This window comes from Petaurus breviceps, unplaced genomic scaffold (assembly GCF_028583685.1).
Source record: "Petaurus breviceps papuanus isolate PSGF00001 unplaced genomic scaffold, PetGlider_PUasm1.0 79, whole genome shotgun sequence".
NCBI lineage: Eukaryota > Metazoa > Chordata > Mammalia > Diprotodontia > Petauridae > Petaurus > Petaurus breviceps.
This window is the reverse complement of record NW_027186523.1, coordinates 6,606,035-6,626,971: the sequence shown is the minus strand read 5'-3', so window position 1 is coordinate 6,626,971 and position 20,937 is coordinate 6,606,035. Positions and strand designations below refer to the sequence as shown.

The following is a 20,937-nucleotide window of genomic DNA, read 5'->3' as shown; positions in this document are numbered from 1 at the left end:
TCTTATTTTATATTAAATACCAAAATAATATAAATAATATCAACATAATTAATATAACAAAATAAATAAGCATACATATATTAAAATAAATGTTATATAAATATTTTGTATATTTTGAGAGAGAGAGGAAGAAAAAAAGAGAGATCAAAAAGGATAAGGAGTGATAAGAGATTTTTGTGGGTAGGAGATCATCGATGACCTTGGAGAGAGTAGCTTCAATCTGGTGCTGAGGTCAGAAGTCCAATTGCAGTGGGTTAAGAAGTGAGCTGGGGGAGCAGCCAGGTGGCACAGTGAGTAAGGGCGCCGGCCCTGGAGTCAGGAGACCTGGGATTGGTTCGGGCCTCAGATACTTCACACACACACACACACACACACACACACACACACAAACTGGCTGTGTAACCTTGAGCAAGTTACTTAACCCCAATTGCTTAAAACAAAACAACAAAAACTGAATGTAATCCTTGTTGGGGCGGCTAGGTGGCACAGTGAATAGAGCACCGGCCCAGGAGTCAGGAGGACCTGAGTTCAAATCTAGCCTCAGACACTTAACACAAAAACTAGCCGTGTGACCTTAGGCAAGTCACTTAACCCCAATTGCACTCCAAAAAGCAAAAAATAAAGCTAAAAGGAGTCACTTAACTTTATAAAAAAAAAAAAAAGTGAGTTGGAAGTGAGAAAGAGGAGTCAACAACTGCAGACAACTTTTCCAAGGAATTTGTCTATAAAAGGGAGAAAAGCTGGGGACCATAACACAAGGAGATGCTAGGGTCAAGTGAGTTCTTTTAAGTCAAAAATCTCTTGATACTTCTTCCAGTGACATATTCTACTTCTCTTGATACGGTGACCAGAACTAGCCTTATCAGGAGACAAAGGTATTGGTTGCTGCTACCTACCTGGTAAAATTTTAAAGGTATAGGTTTGGGGGTGATGATCACCCTATTCCCTCTATTCTACCACATTCCATGTAATTCCACTATTAGAAATTTCAGGTAATGGCATCTGCTGTTAATATGCAGATACACTTGATTAATGATATACTAAATTTTTTTCAGTCATCCAACACCTTAGCATGAATTGTTTCTATTGTCTTTCCAAATGACAGTCAGAGATCAGCAGATTTGGAGTGAGTGGGGCAGAGGGGAGAGATCAGGAGTGGAAAGAGAGGTCCAAACTTGTAGTATTGACTGGTGAGGCTACCTAGAGGAGATAGAAGGGAGATAGGAGATACTAGAAGGGATGGGAGATTTTGGGGGGAGTTGGGGGGAGAAGAGAGAAGAAAATCATGAATGCAACAGTGAAGTATAGAAAGGGGAAGTGATAGGTCTCTGAAAACAAACTACCTATTTCCCATTTTTGTCCAACTTGAAAAAAGTCCCTGGCTCTCTCTTTTCTTCTTGAAGAGCACTTAAATAGATGATAGGGCCAGAGTCCCTCCCTTTTTAAAGGCCCAATGAGTCATCTGTTCATTCCGCTCAGTGGTCAATAATGAGAAGCTTCTTAATCTCAAAGTGAAAGACCTTAAACTCTGAGTCACACATGGCCAGAAGGAGTAGGCCTCATCATTCCCAAAGTACCAGACCTCCTTAGCACTGGGTCATGCATATGTAGTTGGCTAGAAGCAGGGAGGGATGCTCTATGCATGCACTATTCAACTTCCTTGTTACACTACAATTTGATCTTTTACTCACTCATTATTTAGGATATTGTTTTGTAATTTCCTCAGTAGAGAATTAAGGTATGACCAGTAGTACAGAACCAAATGTTTTAGGTTTACACAGTCCAGGTTCCATTTGGGGGTAGCTTCTCCCTAATATATATTCTCTTTGACTAATGCCTCCAGATAGCTTTTCTTTGGCTATATCAGAATTAGCTAGTGGTTAAGTTTGTACAGGAAAGATAAAGGACCTTCAGTTCCTTTGCAAGCACTCAGACCAACAATACATCAAATATAGGACAGGTTTTATTTGACTGGACAGGAAACAGCAAAAGCACAGAATACTTACACCCAAGTCCAGAAACAGATGAACAGTTAAACAGTGCAAAACAACCCTCCTCCCCTCTCCATTTTCTATAAGGACTGACCCACATTTGAAGAAATCCCAAACAGGTAAAACACATGGGATTGCCAAAGTTGACTTCTCTTACTTGGTTAGTCCCACTTCCCTCAAGTAACTACATAGCTCTTCAGACTTATGATATTACATTGGGGTACCCTCTTTAATCACTACTTCCAGGAAATTTTCTTCATCATTTCCTGAAACATGGTATTCAGATTCTTTCTCTCTATAGAGAGATAAGTTAATTCTCAGCAAGCTTTATCCTTTATATATTCCAGAGAAAATTCATTGATTTATTAAGATTTTCCACTGACCCTTGGAGCCGTCAAAAATCATGTTTGTCTTTTTTCTGTTCATTGATTCTGTATCCATTTTATTAGATGATGGGTTTTCTTTCATTTAGCACATAGCACTTCTAATCTACTTTGAAGATTTTTACTGTAAATCCATTTTTGCTTCTGGGTATCTTGTTGGCATTATTGTTTTGGGTCTTTTTGTGCTACATATTTTTTTTAGTTGCTCTTTTCATTTGTCTATGAGATTCTTCCTCTGCATATTTCTTTTTTTCCCTCTGTTTGGCTGTTTATTTTATTTGGCACATTTGGTGCTATTTTGAAGTGATGAAATACGAACTGGTCTTAATTTTTACTACTCACTCAGGCATCTTGTAATTATCTCTTCCATGTGACTGTTTTCTATTTAGCAGTGAGGTATAGCATGAAGGGATGGTCCTGTTGCCCAGTAAGGCCTTTTTTAAGGATTTAAGAAGTCTAAACAGCAATGAAGGAATAGGCAAATAGCTAGAGATTGGGACTGATCAATTGGGCAAATTCCTGAAAGAAAAGGGGAAGAGGATCCAAGGTGTATGTTAGAAGAGCAGAAAAGGGGCCAATTCATCCTATGACACTAGATTAAGGAGACAAGAGGTCGAAATTGTAAGTAAGGTGGATTTTTGTTATTCTTTCTTAGAATTTAATTTTCCAGGATCCATGGCCATAACAAAATTTATTTCTCAGATTCACGACTTGTAAACATCTCCACCATGATTGTACAGCATTATATAAAGAAAAATAATATAAACATTTATGCTTAAATTGTAAATATCCATTGCAATTGCACAGTGAGATATAATGGTGAGATAATGTAAACTTGTGAGGCTATTGCTGGCAAAATGCCTTCTTTGTCTGTTGCCCTCTAAAGCAAGAGGGCACTGGTCAGTGAGTGGGGAACTCTGAGGGTTGAATGCACAAGCTGGAATGCTGTGTGTGCCTTGATCAGTCCCCATCAAGACTTGGGGGTAATTTGTGTTTGCCTCAACCATCCACCATTAAGGCTTAAAGGGATTTAGGGGAGTGCACAAGCTGTGCCTATCCTGATTGACTCTAAGGAGATGTAGGGGTAGTTGCCCCTCTCCCCCCAATGGTAGCCCCTCTGAGAAGGGTGATTAGGGAATGCCGTAGCGATTGGTGCTCGCATTATCAGCAAACCTCTTGTGAGAAGACTAGACTAGAATAAAATAAGATTATTAACCCCTCCGAAGATGTCTTTCTGTCCTTCCTATCCGACCAGTTCAAGAGTGAACCTGTATTGGTAGTCTTCCCATGTGTTATCTGTCTTAACAGAAAAACACAGAGTTTTTCAGATGTTGGAGAATGTTGAGTTTATAATCTGTGGCCTTAATCTGCAAAATAGGAGTTGCAGTCATCTGCTGAGAGAGATGAGAGGTACCATAAAGGTCTATGTAGAAAAGGGGAAGTTTAATAGATGATTTGGGGAGAGTGGTAGGTATTCAAACAGAGAGGAACAAAAGAATGATTATGGCCGATCAATGACAATTTCATATTTCAAGTGTGTCTGCTGACTGTTCAGATGGTACTTATAATTCATTGTTCACTAACAAGAGTTTCCCTCCAGCCTATGTCCTCTATTTAGGAGGAACATTAATGGTGTGCTTTTTCAAGATGAATATAGTGTTACTATATATTTTTTTAAAAATCACCTAAGTCCATAATTTTTATAAAATATAGTTTAATTTTCCCTTTCCATTACTGATCTCATATGTGTAAATACAAACACATCAATACAGGTGAATCAGAAAAGAGCTAAGAAATGTATAAAAGGAAAGTCTAAATCAGGCCTGCATCCTGTTGGTATTCAGCATGATATGACCAAGGGTTCTGTGAGAGAATGTTGACCCAAGTAACACTTTCCTCTTGAAAATATTAAAAATGCAGTCATGTATCAAAAATATCTATTTACATGTGGCAATATTGGGGTATGAAAATAGGATTAATTTTCTTTTTTTCTGCTTCAAAAGTCCCTAATTTTTCTTTAGTCTAGGGGTAGTCCATGCTGTCAGACCAGCATTTGGAGACAAAAATATGTCTACAGTGTATGTCAAACCCCAAATTAGTTTAGTAAACACTGTTCTAAAAGAAAGATTGAGTAAGTCAGTTGCCCCTTACATTGTTGACATCTCTAATTGGCAAGGTGTACAAAAGCTTATCCCAGGCAAAAGTTTCAACAGGCTTTCTTCCTGAGGCCAAAATTTGCTGGGACTCAATTTCCTACAAGAAATTTCTTCCAAAGGTTATATCAATATGTGGCCAAGTTGTTTCTTAATTCCTAGGACATATGTAGACTTTTATCAGAAAATGTGTCCCATAAGATATCTTATAGAATATCCATTATTTTAATGGTAGCACAGTGAAAGTTTAACTCAGAACCACCAGATAAAAATTTACACTATATAAAGGAGTCACAACTGCCTTTCTAGCATCATACCTGGCTTGGTCCATTAAATATCCAATGAAAAAACAAAACACTATCCATAAAAAGCAGTCTCTAGTGTCTACTTAATATCTGTTTACCAAATGGCTTTTTTTGGGGGGTGGGCAAGAAGTTGTTTCTAGGAGCCCACCCATGCTAACTTAGTAGATAAACCTGATCTTCACTTCTGGATGATAATTGTCACCTATGTTGAAAGTTTGTCTCTAGATCATGACACAACCACAACTGAAACACGTGCTCTAAAAATTAGTTTTTAAGCCTATTTACATGCCCGTATCACATATACACACCTTGTGAAAACCATGACCAAATCTGAATTTGTTTTTGCTTCCATTACTGTGAATACCACATAATTTATAGAATTCTTAAGATTTTCCTTTAACTTCTTTTGTTCATCAAAGTATCTGTTTTAAGGTCACTTTTTTTTTTGCATTTTTCTTTTTTGTCCCCCCAATTACTTTTAAGCAAATCAAGTACACTACTAAAAGATGTGGTCCATCTTAAATCGGACTTGTTCATCTATCCTGTAAAAAGCAAAGGTCTGATAATTTTCAAATGGCTTAAACTTCTATAATTTTAGATAGACTTTCACAAAAAAACTGGTACATGAATAGTTATGCATTTATAGTCTGACTTTGTATCACATGAGGTCTATTCTACAGTTAACAATGCTTCACGGAACTGTTATTCACAGGTAAATAATATGAAGTCTTCTTTTGGCCCACCTGAATAGCATAATCCCTTCATACAATACACTGAATTCTGACCCCAGTGTTTGAGTCTTGTGTGTTATAATGACAAAGGTGACCTTGAAGATCATCTTTTCTGTCCCATTTCTTTTTTCTGATGAAGAAACTGAGGCTCTCAGTGGCTTGCCTCAGGTCACAGCCAAATTAACTGCAGAGCCAGTACCAGAACTCAGATTTCCTGACTTTTTCTTCTCTAATATACAGCACAATATAACATAGTATATTGTTTTCCACCAAAATATAACATGGACATCATTTGCGATAGGAAAAAAAATAATAAATTTTAAGTCATATAAATATCCTACTTTTTTTTAAGCAGGAACATATTGTTAAATACAGCTTTCCAGAAAAATCCCCCTACCAGCAGTGATAAAACAGTATCATACTTTGCATCATTGAAGCAAACGCTTCTGGTTACAGAGCCAGAGGACCCATGGGAGGGCTATCCTGTGCAAGACTGGAGGACATAGTATGGGATCAACTAGTAAGAGGCCACTAAGTGGCAAAGTGGACAGAGTTCGGGATCTGGATTGAATTAGACCTGAGTTTGAGTCGATCCTCAGACACTTACTTGTTATGTGACCCCAGACAAGTCACTTAATCTCTCTTAGCCTTACTTTCCTCATCTGTTAAATGGGGACAAAAATAGCACCTATTTCCCAGGGCTGTTGTGAAGATAAAATGAGATATTTGTAAAGTGCTTTGCAAACCTTAAAACATTATATAAATACTAGCTATTATTATTAATAATTACTCCATAAAACAACTGGTATTTTCCCAAATTGACTATATGAAAACCTATATTTTTGAAGGAGGAAAAGTTTTGTGGCAGGTGGGTAAAGCAGGGATCTGCGACACCTGAAAATCCTGCCTCCTGTTCTGGCACCACGAGCCTTTCAATCTTGACCTAATGGAATCTAGCCATGCCCTACCTGGGCTCACTAGTTTTGAGGTAAGCATTGGAGCCCTGGATAAACACCCCAGGCAGATGGGATCCTTTGACCCACCTTCAGTCTTAACAATATAGGTCAGGTTGATCCAGACCAAACCCATGCTTTTCTGTGTCTGAAAATTGGTTGGGCCCTTCCCAGGTTTTCAAGATCCAGAACTAGTAACACATACCAGGATCATGTAAACAGCAGTATGTTTTTCTAAGTAATCTGTGCTAACTTGTCCTCTCCCTCACAGCAATGATGTCTTTTATATTTCAAGAGAACTTTTATTTAGTCTATATTGTTACTCATAAACTTACTCTACTCCATAGCTCTTCTTAAAACAATTGAAATTTGGAGCCTACATAAGAGCATAAATTCCACTCTGTGTCTACTCATTAGCCTAGTTAGGGCAAGGCTCTGTTTCTGCCAGTTTGTGGGGAAGTTACTTTCCACAATATCCTTCTCAAAGGCTACAGATGTGCCCCTAAACATTTCTCCTTAATTAAATAATTAATATTTAATAATTAAGTGATCCTAGTAATAACATATTCCATTGCATGAACCTCTGATTTCATCTGGGTAGGGATCTCCCTCTTCCAATCAATGTTGATTAATTATTTAATTACTTCCAGTAAAGGCACTCTCTTTGTCAAGGCTTATCAGCAACTGCTCTGAAACTTTTAAGTTTAAGTCTTAGAGAGTTGCCTGGGACATGGAGAAATTAAGTGACTTGCTCAGGGTGACACAGATATTATGTTTCATTGGTGGGACTTGACTTTATGTCACTTTGATTCCAAAGCCAACTCCATTTAGTATGCCACACTGTCTCTATGTTACACATTTTTGTTAAACTTGAGTTTCTTATTCATCTTCAATGTCGAAAAATGGTACTTTTTTTTTGTATTACTCTGAAGAGAAAGAGTGACAATTTATCCCCATGAATATAAGGAAGACAGTGACCAGTCCCTGGATTGGTTAGTGAGGCCTGCTCCTTTCTCAACATGGAAAGCCATAAATAACTACTTTCTATACAAATATTTTTCAAAAGATGACTTGTTTAGCATGTAACCTGGGGCAAGTTACTTAATTTTTTTTTTTGCTTTTTAGAGGGGGGAAGGCAGAGAAATTGGGGTTAAGTGACTTGCCCAAGGTCATATGGCTAGTAAGTATTAAGTGTCTGATGGTGGATTTGAACTCAGGTCCTCCTGACTCCAGGGCCAGCACTCTATTCACTGTGCCACCCAGCTACCCCCAAGTTACTACATCTTAATCTTTCTGGCTCTCACTTTCTTTATCTACATAAAGAGAAGGGGTCACTAAGATGCCTTCCAGCTCTAAAATTCATGTAATTCAATGCCCAAAGCTGACAGTAGAAATACTAAGTAAAGCAGAGTCTATTGATTTACCTATAGAAAGAAATCAATAGCCTGGCTTTAAGGCACCTTAAAAAGGCTCTTTAAAAAAACCGTACCTGTGAATAAAACATCAAATTTCTCCATACTTTTCACGAGCTTTGATTAAGAAGCAATTTCACTCAGAGGCACAGGATTCCAAACTAGAAGGGACCTCAGAAACTAGCTAGCTTTAAGCCTGTCATTTTAAAGATGAGGAAAATGAGATTTAGAGAGATGAAGTGATTTGCCTAAAGTCACACTGACAGTAATTAAAGAACTGGATGTAAAATTCAGATTCTCCAATTCTCAATCTTGTGTTCTTTGCACTCTCTTCCTCTGAGTCTAATTCAGAGTGCCAGATTCAGCCTCCATCTCTTTACATTTTGTGGTACTCACCTTGTCCTTATAGCCTACAAACCCCATCATCAATTAAGAGCTACACACTCAAGTATTGAAAACATATCAAATAACACAAGCTTGCTGTTATCAATGATCCAAAAAAGAAAAGTACATTATATAATTAATCCCATGAACTCAAATATCACACACAAAAAAAACAAGTAATATCATACAAGGAACGCAGATACTTAATACAATGCACATTTCAGGGGGATGAGGGATAAGAACATTTTAGCATAAAATAGCTAAACCATGGATATAAGCAATCTCATTCTATAAAGCATTAGTAATAAATTCTGAGGTTTTCCAATGGTGGAAAAACTGCAGCTTTTCATCTATTCCTTCATCAGCAAGTTGCAATTTAGTACAAATCAGCAGGTCAGTAACTTAAATGAAAGATAAAAATAGGATTAATACAGTACTGAAGAATATACAGTTGTATATGAAACACTTTTATACACTACTCATTTGTAGAGAATGACAAGAGCTAGAGTGTCCACTGGATGTCACTAAAGTCAGCTGGGTCCCCCAGACCTCCTTCTGCTTCTAAATAATTCATGAAGGCAGCCATGGCAGTGTCATCATTTTCACACATTGCATCAAAATCCAGCTGCGTGTTGTCACCTAACAAATTTTAAAAGAGACACAGAGTAAATAAGGAGGGTTAATTGGAAACATATGGCAAGAGAAGGTTAAATCTGATTCAACAAGGGGAAGAGATTAGATAAAATGGTGGGGTAGCATTGAACACCAAGAAGACATACTTTTACTATGTATTCTACAAATGGGAAGACAGAAGCATGGTAGAGAACATCTGGATATCTGGGTGAGGATTAATGGTGGGAAGAAACAGAAGTAATGTCATGGTAGGAGTAAAGTACAGAGCACCATCCCGTGAGAAGGAAATGAATGAGGAGTTCCAGAGGCACATTTTAAGGCTAGTGTGATATAGTAGTGGTGGGAGCCATTAGCTATCTGGACAGTAGCTGAAGGTCCCTCTCTGTTAAAAGAGGAAAAGCTGATAGACTCTTCACGTCTCCTTTTGAAAATGGAGATAATTATAAAGTCAACTATTGCTCTGGATCTGATTCTGAAGTAGAAATGAAAAGAACCTAGAGGGGATGTGACTACTCCCATTGTTCATGATGGACAAAGAAAGGAAAGTGAGGTATAAACTGATGTGCTTTCCAAATTTGGGGGAGAATAGACTTCAAAAAGGTCACTGAAAGGGTACTGTACATTTCATTAACAAAGATTCTACAAGGGAAATTGACTCAAGAGGTAAGGTATGCTCATAAGAATGAAATTCTGATGACACAAACACAAATTATTCCAATGAGGAAAAAGGAAAGTTTTATTTATGTTTAAAAAATGTTTCTTTTCTGTTATGCACTTGACAAGCATGAACAAACATGATGATTTCCTATTACAAAGAAGAAAAGAAAAAGAAAGCTGTATATCACACTGTAACTATATTAAATTAGTTTTACAAACCTACTTAAGTTTTTGAAAGTGTATATTAAATTAACTGCTCTACTTATTTGTGCCTCCCTGTATCATACTGTACTAGTCTTCAAAATGGGGATGCAAAGTCAAATTGTCTTTCTCTGCATGCTTACTGTTAACTGGAAACACACTTGCTCATTACTTTGCATATTAGTTTAATGGCACACATTCACAAACTCATTGATTGAGTTCTTTCTAGCATGCCACTCTCCACTGTGTATCATTGATATTACACTCAACAATTTATTCATTCAATTCATTCATTTAAAAGGTTAATCTCAGTTTTCAAGAAAAAGTTCTCCTTCACAAAGGTCTACTGGGCCTAAAGCTTTTGCCATGGATAAGGGGTCTTTGTGGAATTAAAATGATCCCCAGGAGCCAAAGACAACTTACTGAGTAGTGGTTCATTGCTGGAGAAAGAAATAATGCCAAGGTTTTGCCCCGAAGGCTCATGGTTTCCTATTTCAGAAGAACATAACTGAATCAGCTCTTTGTTTGGCACCTAGAAAGACAAGAGGAAAAATGAATGGTAAGTAAGCTTTGCAATTAAATGAAATCAAAACCTTGATGGGAGTATAATTGTGGGTAGGTGGATAGGGAAGCAGAAGGGAAGACTGGGGGTGGTTTGAGATTAATATAGAAAGGAACATGAATATTAAATACACCAAATGACAATTACTTCAGGATTAAGACAGGAAGTAATGAGAGAATCAAACATATTATGAACCTACTAAAGTGAAATACTGTTTTAGAGAAAGAAATGGAATGATCAAAAACTTTTCACAATGCTTGGGCACAGAGCACTTATGTTTTCATCTATCCTTACTCTTCATCACCCCAAAAGGAGGGGACAGGGAACTGGAAGTTTCTCACCTTCTTCTCCCTTTGAGACCTAATCAGTCATTACCTGAGGCCTCATCCCCCATCCCACCTTCTCCTTTATACTTTTCCTAAAGGCATTCGTCTGTATTATCTGGGATATCGTAGTATTTAGTACTAAGTGTCTGGCACATGGGCACATAGGTCTATTGGTTGATTAACTGATATTGATTTACTAATGACAGAATGTGATTTGCTCCCTGAAATATTAATTTACTTCTTTTACCTATTCTCCTGTCTTAAAAACACACACACACACACAAAACCATACTTTTTACTCCTTAAATTTTTTTTTCTTTTTGGAGGGGGAAGGCAGGGTAATTGGGGTTAAGTGACTTGCCCAAAATCACACAGCTAATAAATGTTAAGTGTCTGAGGCTGGAGGCTCAGGTCCTCCTGACTTCAGGGCTGGTGCTCTATTAACTTCGTCACCTAGCTGCCCCTACTTCTTAAGTTCTTTAGCCTATTGATACTCTCTTTAATTTCTCGTTTTCTCTCAGATGATGTATAAAGCTTTTTTTTTTTTAAAGAAAATCAACAAAAATATTGTTTTATCCCACATTTATGATCTTACTTGTCCCAAGTAAAAAAAAAATAAATTTTTTATTTTTTCATTACTGTTTGAAAGTATTTAACTTTCTGCTGTTTGATCAGTCTGTATGCTATAGTTTGCTTTCCTTTGGATTTTTTTTTTGAAGAAATTATTTTAATTCATCCTTTTTACAGAAGTCCAATTTTTTTTTCTGCTTAGTTTCATCTTTACAACTTTTTTTCTCTGTCAACTGACTTTTGCTTCTAAGAATATCATATTCTGATATTTCTTTCTTTCTTTTTTGTATTTTTGGAGGGGGGAAGACAGGGCAATTGGGGTTAAGTGACTTGCCCAAGGTCACACAGCTAGTAAGTGTTACATATCTGAGGTAAGATTTGAACTCAGGTCCTCCTGACTCCAGGATTGGTGCTCTATTTACCATGCCACATAGCTGCCCTTCTCTGATATTCTTTTGGTTTCTTATAAACTCAGTGCTATTCTGATTGTTTGGAGGTTTGGAAACTGAGTATTTTGGAATGTTATTTTTTTTTCTTACTGCCTTACAATTTGTTTTTTGATGTTATAGTTCTGGAATTTGGTTAGAATGGTTCTTAGTGATTAAAATTTTGCGTTTCCATGTTCTGTGGATTTTCTCAATCTGTTCTTTGCCATCTGCCTTCAATATTTCTGGGCAATGTTTCTGTATGACCCCTTGAAATAAGGTTTTCAGATTTTCCTTTTCCCAATTTTTTGCTGGAATATCTATAATTCTTAGAGTAACTGTTTGCATCCTATCATCAAGCTTAATATCTTTGGGTTTGGAGTTTTGTTTTGTTTTTTGAACTCTCATGTATTCTTTCAATCTTGGTGTTTAAAAACTTTTGTTCTATTACTTTTTCCTCTGCCTTTATATTTTTTATACTCCAAATCTTTCATTCTCTCTCTCTCTCTCTCTCTTTTTTTTTTTTTTGCTTTTTGGAGGGCAATTGGGGTTAAGTGACTTGCCCAAGATCCCACGGCTAGTTTTTGTGTTAAGTGTCTGAGGCCGGATTTGAACTCAGGTCCTCCTGACTCCAGGGCCGGTGCTCTATTCACTGTACCACCTCATTCTCTTTTTTAAAAAGAATCTGCCTGGAAAATGGACTCTGCATTTTGTTCTAATTGACTTACTTCTGATTAGACATAGACTTTTCTCCCTCAAGAATCCCAACTTCTTTTCTTATTTCTTTGATATATTCACATAAACCCCTGATTGCTCTTCTGAACTATTCTGGAGTTTCTTAATTTTCTCCAATGCCATTTCAGAGGCCTTGTGGAACTTGTAATACCTTTCACCTTTCTCAGGAGATTCTGACATAATTTTCCTTTTTTATGAAGTGTTTACATATTAAGATGACTCTTTTCTTCAAATGGTTTGTTCATCTCTCCTCCTTGGAGAGTTTTTGTCTGTCTCCATCAATCATTCTGCAGGTTTTTTCTATGGTATCCTTGCTGCAAATATGCTTCTCTTTCTCCCTTTTGAAAGCTAAGCACTGTTACTTCCCTCTCCCAGCCTTTGCTGCCTCGGTTCTGTTCTCTCAGACCACCAGGGTTGGATAAAGTCTGCATCCCTTAAAGAGTGAGAGTGAACAATTGCTTTAGTGAGTTTCTGAGAGGCTACTGGAGTTGGGATTATTCTCTACCTTTCCCAGTCCTACCTCTGGGGGATGTATCCTCCTCTCTGCAGCTAACCTTCAGTCCCTAGGTTGGTCTTCGGGAGTTGGTCACAGAGGCTTTGTGACCTTCAGAACACTGATGAATTAGGTGCTCAAGGAAGCCTTTACTCTTACTTTTCTCATTTTTCTCAATTTTTCTGTTGGTTTCCTCTCTCTCAATTCTTTTGCAACTACCTTGCTCCTCAACTTGCTGTCTACTTGTCTTGTCCTCTGCTTTATTAAACAATATTAAACAAAACTACATTTCTGATGCCTTCCCTCTTCCCCAGTCTTGTTCCTCAGACTCTATACTCTTCCACAAATGCCTCTTATCCTTCTTGAGTCATGGGATCTCAATGGTTTTGTCTTTGGTTACTGAGAGAGACCATGGACCATCAAGTTATTGATTATTTGCTAGTCTAATTAATAAATTATTAATTACCCAGAAACTCTATTTCTCAGACTTTTCATTCATCTCATGTGAGAAAACTGGGACAGTAACGTACTGTTGGTAGTGTTGTGAACTGATCCAACCATTCTGGAGACCAATTTGGAACTATTCCCAAGGGGCTATGAAACTGTGCACTGATAGGTCTGTATCCCAAGAGATAAAAAAAAAAGGCAGGGGGAAGGACTTATTTGTACAAAAATATTTATAGCAGTTTTTGTGTAGCTAGGAATTGGAAATCAAGGGGATGCCCAACAAATAGAGAATGACTGAACAAGCTGTGGTATGTGATTGTGATGGAATATTATTGAATGAATTGTTGAAAGCAGGATGATTTCAGAGAAACCTGGAAAGACTTATATGAACTAATGCAAAGCAAAGCGAGCAGAATCAGGAGAATATTGCACACAGTAACAGCAATACCGTATAATGAAGAACTATGAACGACTTAGTTATTCTCAGCAATACAATGATCCAAGTCAATCCCAAAGGACTCATGATGAAGCATGCTATTTGCCTCCAGAGAAAGAACTAATATTGTCTGAATACAGACTGAAGCATGATGTTTTACACTTTCTTTTTTCTTTTATTTCTTATTCATTTTATTTTTTCTTTCATTTTCTTTCTTTTTTTGTTTGAATCTTCTTGTACAAAATGATAAATATGGAAATGTTTTACATGATTGCACATGTATAACCTGTATTGGATTGCTTACTGCCTCAGGAAGGAAGAACAGAGGGAAAGAAAGAATTTGGAAGTCAACTTTTTAAAAGAATATTTTTAAAATTGTTTTAATATGTGATTGAGGAAAAATAAAATATTACTAAAAAAAAGATAAACATATAGGATGAGAAGGCATTGGTGGCTTGTGACGTACACTGGAGGAAGGGAGCACAACCCTCTGAGAACTCACATATCCACTGAAAAATCAAAGTATGCATACATACTTACATTACTGTAGTTAACTGCTGGAGAACCTCTGATGTTTGTTGGACTTGAATCAGCAAGAGATGGAGAAGAATGTAACCTTGAAAAAGGAATATATAAAGACATTTGTTCTTAGATGACTTTTAGGTGATCTGAAGTCCCAAGTACCTGAGAGACCCTTGCTTAACTCAAAGGCTTGACTAGGACTATTTTATCTTTTTGGCTTGGGAGGGAGGAGTAGACCTAGGCTTCTCATGCTAGGGGTCAAGAGTTAGGGCAGCTCAGGAGAGACCCTTCAAGATTGTAATTCATCGGCATGTTTTTAAGGGTCATCTGTGTGTTCACTCCTCTGAGAAGCTTGCTTCTTTTTCTTGTATCTATTTTTCCTAGTTTAACTTTTATTGATTTTTTTCCTTTTCAATTGGTTTAGGTTGGGATAGGCCCACATGAAAACCAAGGTAGGCATGAATATATGGGAACTTTGAAAAGCTTTGTCTGCTTGTTGAAGTTGCATGATACGTGTATAGGGGTATGTGAAAACTCTAGGCCCATCTCATATGGGAAGTCTGGACTTCAAAAGAGATTAATTTAAGGGAGTGTCTTAGAACTATGCCTAATGATCCCACTAGCTATCAGTGCCTCCTTCCCAAAATTATCTTGTATTTACTTATAAGTATCCACATTGTTCTCCTTCCTCCCATTCTTCCTTCAAGGCAGGGGTTGTTTCATTTTTTAAGTTTTTTATTGCCAGTGTCTAACAGAGTTCTTGGGCAGCCAGGTGGCACAGTGTATAGAACACTGGACTTGGAAACAGGAAGAGACTCATCCTGAGTTCAAATCTGACCTCAGACACTTACTAGCTGTGTGACCCTGGGCAAGTCACTTAACCTTATTTGCCCCCTGTTTCCTCATTTGCAGAATGAACTGGAGAAGGAAATAGCAAACCATTCCAGTATCTGTAACGAAGAATCAGACATGACTGAAAAAAGTGACTGAACAACAACTAGCTTTTTGACTGCCTCATAGGTGACCCCAAGTTTCAGAGTTCTTAAGTTTGAAAGTCTGAGTAATGGCTCTTTCACTGAAAGAAAGAAAGAAAGAAGACAATCTCCCAAGTGGTTCTTAGGGTTGAAGAACTACAGATGACATGGGAAGGGGGCAAAGAGGGTTAGAGATCCAGACCTTGCCTTCTTCCACCATCACAGTGAGGGCTGATGGAAAATTGTTCAGTAGTCCTAAAGAACCTTTGTTTTTTGGTGGAATTCTAGAGCACAGATTTTTATCTGAGTCTATGAAGGCCTGTGTACAAACTATATATATGAGAAAGAGAGAGAGAGAGACACAGAGAGAGAGAGAGACAGAGAGAGAGAGAGAGAGAGAGAGAGAGAGAGAGACAGAGACAGAGACAGAGACAGAGAGAGAGACAGAGACAGAGACAGAGAGAGAGAGAGACAGAGAGAGAGAGACAGAGAGAGAGAGAGACAGAGAGACAGAGAGAGAGACAGAGAGGGAGAGAGAAAGTTCACTGGAATGTCAAAGGGTTGCCTTCATATGAGCTTATGAGCTAATTGAGTAATTTATGTGTTTGGCATCTTGTGGTTGGTTGTAGTGAGTCATTTTTATCTTCTACATTTTCTGTAGGATAAAATTAAGACTGTCCTCCCCATGTACATTGCTCTCCTGAGTACCTGTATAAGAGCTAGGGACCATGATAGTCTTTATTTGGGGAAATCTAAATATATGCTACACCATGAACTTATTAGAGCAGCTAGGTGTCACAGTAGATAGAGTGCTAGGTCTGAAGTCAAGAACCAAGTTCAAATCCAGCCTCAGACACTAGTTGTATGACTCTGGGCTAGTCAGTTAACCCTGTTTGCCTCACTTTCCTCATCTATAAAATGAGCTGTAGAAAGAAATGGCAGACTACTCCAACATCAATACCAAGAAAACTCCAAATGGGGTTACAGAGTCAGACATTATTGAACAATAACAATGAATTTATTATAGAGATTGTCCTGGAGCAACTCTAGGTAGAGGCAAGAAGTCAAAAAGAGATGATTTTTGTTTTTTTGAAAGTCAGCTCTCAGGATATAACTTGATCTGTGTTAGCCATGTCAGTCCAAGCCTTGGAGAGGCCTAGGCCATAGGTTTCATACACTTATAGAAGAATTCACAGAATACATATCCTAGACAATTTGTTCATAAACTGGTAGTCTATAGTAAGGAAAGGATCATTGTTACAAACACATCGTATCTGTGATGACTAACTTGGATAGACTGGGCTCCTCTCAGCAATGCAAGGTTAGAAGACAACTCCAAAAGACTCGGGAAAAGGATATCCACATCTGGAGAAAGAACTACAGAGTCTGAATGCAGACTGAAGCAAAGTACTTGCTCTCTTTTGTGTCTTGTTTTTTGTTTCATTCCTTCTTTCTCACTGTTCACCCCATTGTTTATAATTCTTCTTTACAATTTGATTAATGTTTAATGTGAAGGTATATGTAGAACCTATATCTGATTGCATGCTGCCATGGGAGGAGGGGAAGGGGGAGAAAATTTGGAATTCAAGGGATTATGAAACTGAATGTTGTAAACTAAAAGTAAATAAATACATTTAAATTTTAAAAAGAATAAAAATAACTCATGTGTATATGAAAAAAAGAAAGGGCCATTATGATTATGGTTTTCAAGATCAGACAAAAAAATCAGTCAACAAATATTTATTCAGTACTCATCATACTAAGCACTAGAGATACAAAGTAAAAGCAAAAATAATCCTTGTTCTCAAGGAGTTTACATTTTAATGGAGGAAACAACATACACATAAATAAAGATGCAAATTAGATAGATAAACTTTGAGCAGAAACCATTAGATAGTCATTTCCAACAATAGAGATTGGGGGGGTGGGAATCTCTTGGAAAAAAAACCCAAACTCTTTTTAACTATAAAGTTAGGGATTTTAGAGTCACGATATTATAGAACTTCAGAGTTAGAAGGGTCCTCAGAGGCCATATACTTTCAACTGATAGCAGAACAAAAGTCCCCTTTCCATTGTACCTGGCAAGTTCAGTCTTTGCTTGAAAACATTCAATGAGGAGCAACTCAAGGCTTCCCAAAGTAGGCCCTTTCACTTTTTGGATAGTTGTACTTGTAGACATTCTCTGATTTTGCCAGGAATTGAGGTAAAGCTCACTGGATTATGATCTTTAGTCCCTATCATCTATGCTTTATAGAAAATTTGGATATGTTGCCCTTCTATCTAATCCTGAAGCACCACTCTTATTTTCCACAGTCTCTCAAAGATCAATGGCAGTGGTTCAACATTCATATATCTTTCATATTCTTGCTTCATTGAGGCCCAGTGACTTGAATGATCTTTTTCTTTTTTACTCCCTTCTCATCTATCAATAAATAACTCCAAAAGGTTTTATTAACCACCTACTCTGTGTAGAGAGCGTAGTAAGGGCCATGGGGATACAAAAAAAAAGAAAATTTTTAAAAGGTTTCTGCCTTCAAAGAGCTTACATTCTATTAAGAGAAACAACATGCATACATATAAGTAAATGCAAAATGCATGCAAAGTCAGTACAAAGTAATTTTGAAGAGGGGTTACTAAAAGCTGGGAGGAATCAAGAAAATCCTCATGTAGAAGACAGCACTTGAGCTAACCTGTGTAGGTAGCTGGGGATTTTATGAGGCAGAGGTGAAGAGAGAGAGTACTCTTTAGGCATGGGGGGCAGCCTGTGAAAAGGCAGAGAATGGAGGTGGATTTTCATTTATAGGCCATAGTAAATAGGTCAGTTTAACTGGAAAAGAGTGACTGAAGAGGAATGTTTGATTCACCTAAAAAGGTAGTCTGGGGCAAATCATGAAGGGGTTTAAATACCTGCAGAAAGGTTTGAGTTTAATCCTAGAGACAATAGGGAAACAGTAGGGCTTTTTGAGAAGGGAAGTGACAGGATCAGACTTATGTTTTAAACATGTTACTTTGGCAGCGGTGGTGAGAAATAATTGGAAGGACAAGAGCCCTTAAGTCAGGAGACCATTCAGGAGACTATCAGAATAGTATGTTGTTGTTTGATCATTTTCAGTCCTGTCTTATTTGTGATCCCCCTTTGGGGGGGGTCTTGGCAAAGATACTGGAGTGGTTTGTCATTTTCTTCTCCAACTCATTTTACAAATGAGGAAACTGAGGCAAACAGGGTTCAATGATATGCCCAGGGTCACGCAGCTAGTAAGTATCTGAGGCTGGATTTGAACTTAGGCCTTCTTGACTCCAGGCCTCCTCCAGCACTCTATCCACTCCATAACCTAGTGGAATAGTCTCAAGGGTGGAAGGCTATAACCCCTCTCCACCCCTGGAGTAAATAAGAGCCTGAACTAAGGTCATGGCTATGTGAGTGAAGAACTAGGGACATATTGTGAGAGGCTAGGCAAATGCATGGATATGGGAAATGAGAGCTAGTAAACAGCTGAGGATGACCCCAAGGCCATGAACCTCTGAAACTGGAATGGTGGTGGCTGTCTCCTTGCTTCAAGTCTCCCCCTAGTCTAGTCCATCTTCTACTCAGCTATCAAATTCATCTTCCTAAAGCACAGATGTGACTGTGTCACCCACGTAAAACCTTATTGAAGAAACTCCAATGGCTCCCCATTACTTCTAGGATCAAATATCAGAACCTCTTTTTGGCATTCAAAGGTCTTCTACCTTTCCTGTCTTTCTATACCTCACTCCCCTTTCCTCCTCCTTATTCTTCAATCCAGAGATACTGGTGGTTTTGCTTGTTTGTTCCTCAAACAAGATGTTCCATCTCCAGACTCCGGGCATTTTTCACTAATGGTCCTTCAGGCATGGGATGTTTCTCCTTATCTCCAACTCCTGGCTTCCTCCAAGTCTCAGCTAAAATCTCATGTTCTATGATAAGTCTTTTCTCATACCCTTTAGTGTTAGTGCCTTCCCTCTCTGTTCATTATCTCCAACTTATCTATTATATTGTGTATTCATAGTTTTTGTTGTTTTTTTTTTTTCACGTTATCTCCCTCATTAGACTGTGAGCTCTTTGAAAGCAGACTGTCATTTTTACTTTCTTTGCATCCCCATACCTAGGTCTTAAAACACTGCCTGGCACATAGTAGCTCCTTAATAAATGCTTATTGACTGACTTACCAATGCTCTGGACAGAAAGAGAGAAATAAGAGTTTTGGGGGAAAAGAAAATAAGTTCAGTTTTGTGCATATTGAATCTGAAATTCCTATGGGATATCCAATTCATTGTGTTCAGTAGTCAATTACCTAATGGGTGACTGGATTTTTAGGAGAGAAAATAGGGCTGTTTATATAGATCTGTAAGACTTATACATATTTATGTTCACTGAACCCATGGGATCTGATGATATCTCTAGTAAAGAGAATATAGAGAGGCAAGAGAAGATGGACTAACCTTGAGTTATGCCTTTAGATAGAAGGTTTGATATAAATGATGATCCTGCATAAGAGACCAAGAAGTGACCAGACAGATAAAGAAAGAAAAGTCATGAAAATACAAAGAGGAAAGAGTACCTTGGAGGAGAGAATGGTCAATAATGTCCAAGATAGCAGAGGGATTGACAGAAGGACACAGACTAAGAAAAGGCCATTGGAGGTGATGATTAAGATATCATCTGGTAACTTTGGAGAGAACAGTTTCTGTTGAGTGATTAGTTTGGAAGCCACATTGCAAGGGGTTGGGGAATAAGGGAGAGAAAAAGAAATAAAAATAATTAGGGTACAAAGAGTTTTCTCCAGGAGTTTGGCTATGAAGGGCAGAAGAGATAGCATGATAGCTTGAGGGTATGCCAGGGTCAAATGAAAGGCTGTTTTGAGGGTGGGGGAAACCTGGACATATTTGTAGGTGACAGGGAAAGAGTCAGTAGAAAGTGAAAACATACGGATTACATTTTAGTCATATTTGTTCTATCCTTTTGAATCCAAAGATTGTTCTCTTTGGGAGAGGATACTGAAGTTCTGCTTTATCTGTTATCTCTTGATATCCCCTTGAGTAGGTGTCTTTAATCATCTTCTTGTCATAAACATGTCAAAACCAAACAAGTCCTGATGCCCTTTCCATTATCTTTTACTTTCTTCATCAGTCTCAGTTCTTTGTGAGCCTTACCACTCCTGCTATTTTTCTCACAGGATTGTGTCATTTGTAACCTTTCCTCATTGTAGGTTCTTGCTTCCATCTTGTGAACAGGGCTTTTAGAAATCCGAGTTAATTATGACATCCTTGTGCATCCATATTGGTCTCTTTCGACAATTTCTTTTCTTCATTGGTACTGTTTCTCTTTGTGTCTTCAGAATTTGGCTTTGGGTGGAGTCCTATCCCTCCTGAACTGACTTCTCCTGAAGAGAACTTTAGACTATGGAATCTTACCAATCCTTTCTCTAAACACTTTGAAATCTGCCTTCCCAGATCTAGGATGAGTGTCAAGATATGTCTGATATTTCCTCTCAATTTTTATTACAAATCCTGCCAAAAAACAAACAGCTGATAATTTCTTAACCGGATATAATAACAGTTTCATCCTTCCACGAGTAGAGGAGCCAACAAGAAAGGTTTGTTCTTGATCTGATTCTCACCAACA

The 20,937-nt window shown here is 37.8% G+C and overlaps 2 protein-coding genes across 2 annotated transcripts in view; both read right to left on the bottom strand.

Annotated features, from left to right (window-relative positions):
* Positions 1 to 15,984, bottom strand: part of LOC138175808 (splicing factor 45) — a 62,131-nt gene extending 46,147 nt beyond the window's left edge. The window contains exon 1 of the mRNA XM_069106307.1: positions 15,975 to 15,984. The gene's annotated coding sequence lies outside the window, so the exon portion shown is untranslated. The remainder of the gene's footprint in view (positions 1 to 15,974) is intronic.
* LOC138175809 (basic helix-loop-helix ARNT-like protein 2) overlaps positions 8,525 to 20,937 on the bottom strand; it is an 80,590-nt gene continuing 68,177 nt past the window's right edge. Inside the window, exons 14-16 of the mRNA XM_069106309.1 lie at positions 14,338 to 14,413; positions 10,227 to 10,335; positions 8,525 to 8,951 (exon numbers count right to left, since the gene is read on the bottom strand). Coding sequence (XP_068962410.1) covers positions 8,815 to 8,951; positions 10,227 to 10,335; positions 14,338 to 14,413 — 322 coding nt within the window. The 3' untranslated portion in view covers positions 8,525 to 8,814. The remainder of the gene's footprint in view (positions 8,952 to 10,226; positions 10,336 to 14,337; positions 14,414 to 20,937) is intronic.